At 39.9% G+C, this 6896-nt stretch overlaps 1 protein-coding gene across 1 annotated transcript; it reads left to right on the top strand.

Annotated features, from left to right (window-relative positions):
- Positions 1–619: 619 nt before the first annotated feature.
- LOC139187797 (uncharacterized) lies at positions 620–1264 on the top strand. The gene is made up of 2 exons (XM_070804393.1): positions 620–871; positions 953–1264. The coding sequence occupies exons 1-2, from the start codon at positions 620–622 to the stop codon at positions 1262–1264; spliced, it is 564 nt and encodes a 187-aa protein (XP_070660494.1).
- Positions 1265–6896: the final 5632 nt, after the last annotated feature.

The raw sequence follows: 6896 nt of genomic DNA, 5'->3' as shown, positions 1-6896 counted from the left end.
ATTGTAAAGCCCAAAGGTGACAACCTTGGTTAAGGAATAACAATAGTGTGCAACTTTTTGAAAGATTTTTCTTCAGAAACCCACATGTCAACGTGGTCCTCTTTCAATTTGATATTGTAATGAAGCAGGCATATTGAGTTTTTGTACTTACTATATTGAAACCGGTTTGTATGGATGGGTTGTATATATGAGTTGTCATCCTCACCATAGCTTGTCATTCACCAATCACTTTCCATAACTTGTCATTCACCTTACATTAACCTCTCTCCATAGCTTGTCATTTACAGCTTGTCATTCACCAATCACTTTCCATAGCTAGTCATTCACCTTACATCAACCTTTCTTAGTTGCTTGTAAAAGCTTCTTTACTTGTAATTTGGTTTTTGCTTTTCCACTTGTTAGGGCAGATTTTAGGGATTGTGTTTGTGTAGTTATCCTACAATCTATTGTAGCTTTCTTTTGGCTCTCTATAAGAGTTGCCTTCACTCTCTTGTAATCTTCATAATGAAATATACAACAAATATTGAAACCAAAACTCAACATGGTATCAGAGCAGGAACCATAGGGTCCTGACTCTGTTCAATTTTTTTACTTCTTCATTTGCTCATCATTGATAGAGATGGCAGAAGAAAATGTGTCTAGTGCCGACAGTGCCTCATCCTCTTCCCCAAACTTAACCCAAGGGGTTGAGAACAATCCAAATCAACAACTTTGCTCGGTGCTACTGAACGAGTTCAACTACCTTCCTTGGTCAAAAGCTGTGTCACTTGCTCTGGGAGGAAGATTGAAGCTAGGGTTTATCAATGGAAGCTCTGAGCCCCTAGAATCCACTTCACCAACTTACGATGCATGGCATGCTACTGATCAGCTGGTCATGTCCTGGTTACTTAACTCCATGGAGCCAAAACTATCTGAGCTTTTCAGCTACTTAAAGTCTTCCTTTCTCCTATAGGAGTCTGTCAAAGATATGTATGGCAGCCAAAACAACTCAGTTCGCATCTTTCAACTGAAGAAGAGTGTGGCTAGTTTAAAGCAAGGTGATCACTCCTTTGTTCAACACCTTCGAAGTATGAAATCCATGTGGAATGAACTCGATATGTATCGTCTACACACGACTGATTCCGCTGTGCTACTGAAGAGGCCTGATGAAGACAAGGTGTTTCAACTCTTAGCAAGCTTGGGAGCGGAGTATGAAGACTTGCGTAGTCACTTGTTAATGACTCAAAAGTTGCCTTCTTTTACCGGTGTGTGTCATGCAGTCTAGAGAGAGGAAACTCGACGAAGAGTGATGAACGTTGACCCCAAATCCAACTCTGAAGCTAGGGTTTTCACGACAAATCACAAAGCAACTGGTGATAGGGTGCTTGGCAAGAAAGCAGACTGGAAATGTTCTTATTGCAACATGAAGGGACATTTGAGAGAAAAATGTTGGATTCTTCATCCGGAGTTAAAGCCTAAGTTTGATATGGAATACAGGATGATCAAAGATGGGAAGGGTGGAGTCACTCCAAAAGCATTTCATTCAGCTTGTTCCTCAACTGATGGGATGACCAATTTCTCAACAAATCCTGTGTCCTTGATCAACGAGTTTGCTGTTTTTCTTCAAAAGAAGCAAGGAAGCACTGAACCTGATGAAATGACACCTGAAAACCCTACTGCAATGCTAGGGAAATTTGCTGGATTCTTGGTTGACTTGGAGAACACATCGAAATGCAATATTCCAGGTATTATCAGTGTCATTTCCACTGCTCTTAATGCAAATGTTACACATGATTTTTGGATTATTGACTCTGGTGCCACTGATCATATAACTAACTAATAAACCCTCTAGTCTCCACGATTTTCAAAGAACTATTGATCCAATTCATGTATTTGTTGCAAATGGGAAAGGGGAACCTATTCCAGGGAAAGGAAATATTAGATTGCTAAGTGAGCATACTGATTCCACTGCTTTCTATGTACTTTCTTTTCCTTTTCAGCTCTTGTCAATAAGAAAAATCATAAAAATCTTAGACTGTCTTGCCATATTTTCCTCTTACAATGTTGTGTTTCAGGACCGAGTTACTCAGAAGAAGATTGGTGAAGGGTTCTTCTTGAATGGACTCTACTATCTCTCAAAGGAGTCTAATGTTGTCAAAAAGCTTAGTGTCAACTTAAGTCAAGTTCAGGAACACCAACTCTGGCATCAATGCCTTGCCTATCCCTCAGAACGTGTGATGACCAAGTTATTTCCCTTTTTTTGTAAAAACACACTGGAGTGTGAAAATTGTCAAATGTCAAAAGCCACCAGACTTCCTTTTGTTTCCTCTAATTCTAGAACTAGTAAACTTTTTGAGCTTGTTCACTCTGATATTTGGGGTCCTTCTCGTGTAGAATCCTTTGATGGGTATAGATATTATGTTACATTTATTGATGACTATTATAGAGTAACCTGATTGTATCTTTTAAAACTTAAAAGTGATTTGTTTGATGCTTTTAAGGACTTTCACAACCTAATCACCAATCAATTTTCATCTAAGTTATATATGTTAAGATCAGATAATGGTACCGAGTACACTTCCAATAACATGAGTAATTACTTGAGCAATCATGGCATTTTGCATCAAACTAGCTGTGTTGGTACACCACAACAAAATGGTGTGGCAGAGAGAAATAATCGAGACTTATTGGAGAAGACTCGATCGCTTATGATCCAAATGAATGTTCCTATTTCGACATATTTTATTATGAGAATAAATCCTACTACTTCTGGTCTTAGGGTTCCTGCACTTGAAAAAAGAAACTTGGGGCGTATCGCTAGAAATTTTGGTCTCAAGCCCTATTCACTGCCACGTACATTATTAATAGACTGCCAACTCGGATGGTGAATACTAAATCTCCTTTTGAAGTCATGAAGGGTAGGCTTATAAACTTGTCTCACCTCAGGACCTTTGGTTGTACTTGTTATGTGCACATTCAAGCTCTTCATTGTGCTCGACCCTTGAGCTGCTAAATGTGTGTTTATGGGATACGCCAGTTCTCAAAAGGGTTACAAAGTGTACAACCCTAACACGGGGAAGCTGACAGTCTCTAGAGATGTGCGATTTGATAAATATTCACCTTATTTCCACAAAGGGTTGGAGACTAATGCTAATATGGAAGATCTTATGGACCTATTTCCACTACCTATTCCAGCAGAAATTCATAAAGTTACTCCTGCTCATATCAGCACTGATAATTCTCAACTCACTGATAGTGTAATTGATGCAGTGCCAAGCTCCTCTGGACCATCAGAAGCTCAACCAAATCAGTGAGCTATAAGTGCACCAAGAAGAAATCCTACACGAGATAGACATCCACCAGTGAGGTTACAAGAGTATGTTACTTACACTGCAAGGCATCATATCTCTGCAGCCATTTCTTATCACAGATTCTCATATTCTCATACTTCTTTCCTTATCAAATTGTCCCACACTTTCGAACCAAGGAATTTTCATGAAGCCACATGCATGCCTGAGTGGCAAGATGCTATGACTAAAGAGCTTCAAGCTCTGAATGATAACCAGACATGGAGTGTGATGGATCTTCCAAATGGCAAGAAGGTCGTAGGAAGTAGGTCGATATATAAGACCAAATTCAACTCCAATGGAAGCATTGAAAGACACAAAGCACGGTTAGTAGCTCAAGGTTTTACTCAAACCTATGGCATTGACTATAAGGAGACCTTTGCTCCTGTTGCCAAAATGAACATAGTGAGGGTATTGTTGTCTGTGGCAATCAATAATGCATGGCCTTTATTCCAAATGGATGTGAATAATGCATTTCTTCATGGGGATCTTGAAGAAGAAGTGTACATGAAGTTGCCTCCTGGTCTTCCAAGAGAAAATGAACCCAACAAGGTCTGCAGACTTCATAAAGCCATATATGGTCTCAAACAGTCCCTTCGAGCTTGGTATTCGAAGCTTAGTTCAGTTCTTGAAGTTGCAGGGTTCAAAAGGAGTCATGCTGACTCTTCTTTGTTTGTTCGAAGTAGTATTGCTGGCAAATTGGTTGTGCTTATATATGTTGACGACCTAATTATTAAAGGTGACAATATAAGTGAAATCAAGACGCTTAAGTAGTCACTTCACCAAAAATTTGCCATTAAAGACTTGGGGCCCTTGAAATACTTTCTTGGAATTGAGGTGGCTACCTCTTCAAATGGATTGTTCTTGAATCAAAGAAAGTACTTTCTCGATCTTCTAGATGAAGCTAACATGATGGAATGTAAACCAGCTCGGACACCCTTAGCTAGCAAACTTTAGTGGTATGAAAAAGGTGAACCTCTCTTGGACCCTAGTGTTTATCAGCATGGTTGGGAAACTTATTTATCTCACCATTACTAGGCCTGATATCTCATATTCAGTTAGCCTAGCCAGTCAGTTCATGCACTTTCCTACTCTAGTGCACTGGGAAATCGTCAAGAGAATACTTCGATATCTCAAGAGCTCAGTAGGAAGGGGGATAATTATGAAGAACAATGGATTAAATCACATCTTGGCCTACACAGATGCTGACTGGGTTATAAATACCTTTGATCGAAAATCCACAACAGGTTTTTGTACATTTGTTGGAGGGAACCTTGTCACTTAGAAGAGCAAGAAACAAACTGTTATTGCTCGATCTAGTGCCGAAGTTGAGTATAGGGCTATGGCAGCAATAGCCTGTGAACTCATATGGTTGAGAGGTCTTCTTTCCACGCTCGAATTCACAAGCATGGCACATACGTCCTTGTATTGTGATAACCAAGCTGCCATGCACATTGCCTCCAATCCAGTATTCCATGAAATGACCAAACATATTGAAGTTGACTGCTATTATATTCGTGCTCAAGTTCAATCCAAGCTGATAGACACCATTTTCACACGCAGCCACGATCAACTTGCTGATTTATTCACAAAAGCATTAGACTTTACTTAGTTTCAGCGTTTTTTGTGCAAGCTTGGATCAATCAATCCCCTTGATCCAGCTTGAGGGGGTGTATTGAAACCGGTTTGTATGGATGGGTTGTATGTATGAGTTGTCATCCTCACCATAGCTTGTCATTCACCTTACATCAACCTTTCTCCATAGCTTATCATTCACCAATCACTTTCCATAACTTGTCATTCACCTTACATCAACCTTTCTCCATAGCTTGTTATTCACCAATCACTTTCCATAGCTTGTCATTCACCTTACATCAACCTTTCTTAGTTGCTTGTAAAAGCTTTTTTACTTGTAATTTGGTTTTTGCTTTTCCACTTGTTAGGGCAGATTTTAGGGATTGTGTTTGTGTGGTTATCCTACAATCTATTGTAGCTTTCTTTTGGCTCTCTATAAAAGTTGCCTTCACTCTTTTGTAATCTTCATAATGAAATATACAACAAACATTGAAACCAAAACTCAACATACTATATTCAATTTTTCCATTGATGATAGCCCGCCGTACCAAAAATTCTTCAAATACCTCACTGCTTGTATGAAATGATGCAAGACAATCCGCTCTGTCCAATATATTAATCTAATATGCCACTCCATCAATAAAAGCTGCAAATATAGCATCATATTTCTAACCCCAGGTCTTTACCAAAAAAAAAAAAAAAAGAATTAGACCAATATTCTTTCAAGAATTTGTGCTTAAACTATAAATCTCCGCTTTCATAGGATTATTTCTTCCATAAAAAAACACCACCCGTCTTTCCCAAAAAAAAAAAAAAAAAACACACCACCCGTACTACCTTGTAGTCATTAAGCTCTCGGTGGAATGCAAAAGCAAGATTACTAAAATATGGTTGGACTGGGGTCTTGCACAAAATGTCGGTCCTTGGAAGGACTACATGTTTCCTAATTGATGGGTTGTATATAGGGTTGAGCACGGGCTGGGCCGAGCCTAAATTTGGAGGAACCGGATCCTACCCATTTTAAAATGTAACGGGGCGGGTCGGGCCGGGTAGAAGAATTTTGAGTTTAGGAACCGAACTTAACCTGGCCCGTTTCAAACGGGCCGGTTCGGAGCGGGTTTACGGGTCCAATTACTTTTTTTTTTCTTCTATTTTTTGGGCATATTGCTATTTTCTTTTTTTCTTTCTCCTCTTCACAACATCTTCATTCTTGGGGACGGCAACTTGTTCAACAGCTACCCAGAACTGCAGATGCTTTGGTATGGATCTACTTCCACTAGAGCGTTCCCGAATTCAACAAGGGGGAGTGCTGAGGCCTACTTGTCGACGCAGCAACACCTTCCAGACTTCTAGTGGGTCATCAGGCGGTGCCCATAACCAGGAATACAACAGCAGTGGGGAGAGGGATGAGGCATAGGAGTAGGATGGTCTGGGTTTGGTGATTGGGGCCGATTTGCCAGAGGGCTTGAAGTCGAAATCGGAGGTCAGGAGACCCTTGAAGTCATTCATGGCGATTGACATTTCTGGGTCTCCCTCTCTCTCATTCCTTATCCTTCTGTTATTGGTTTTTGGTGTTGGAAATATGCCCTGAAAGTCAATCTTTGGAAGAAACCTTTCAGGACAAATGAATGGATGTATAGATGACTCTTATACATCAAATGGCAAAGATACTAATTAGGACTATCTCAATGAACGATATATGTCCTAAATAGTGAATCCATGGACAATGGATCGATTGAAGAAGTAATCTAATGATGTTAGACTACAGAGACCTTCTTCACATAATCATCATGTCCAAAAGGTTCCTGGTCATAGGATTGTCGGAGGGAAACTGACAATGCATAGACCGGTACATACTATGTCCGCTTCAATTGGAAGGATGGAAAGTCTCATCCCATTCGTGTAATGACACTAAGACAAGTATGCAGGTGCTCATTAAGGGAATGAGTTCACTGAACACAATCGAACGAGAGTACTTGCATGGAGGTCTACTCA

The sequence above is a fragment of the Malus domestica genome, chromosome 09, assembly GCF_042453785.1.
Source record: "Malus domestica chromosome 09, GDT2T_hap1".
NCBI lineage: Eukaryota > Viridiplantae > Streptophyta > Magnoliopsida > Rosales > Rosaceae > Malus > Malus domestica.
This window is presented reverse-complemented; position numbering and strand designations above follow the sequence as displayed.

Coding starts and splice junctions, on each gene's coding strand:
- LOC139187797 (XM_070804393.1), top strand. CDS start 620: ATGGCAGAAGAAAATGTGTCTAGTGCCGACAGTGCCTCATCCTCTTCC. Junction 872..952: donor GGCATGCTACTGATCAGCTG/GTCATGTCCTGG, acceptor TTTCTCCTATAG/GAGTCTGTCAAAGATATGTA.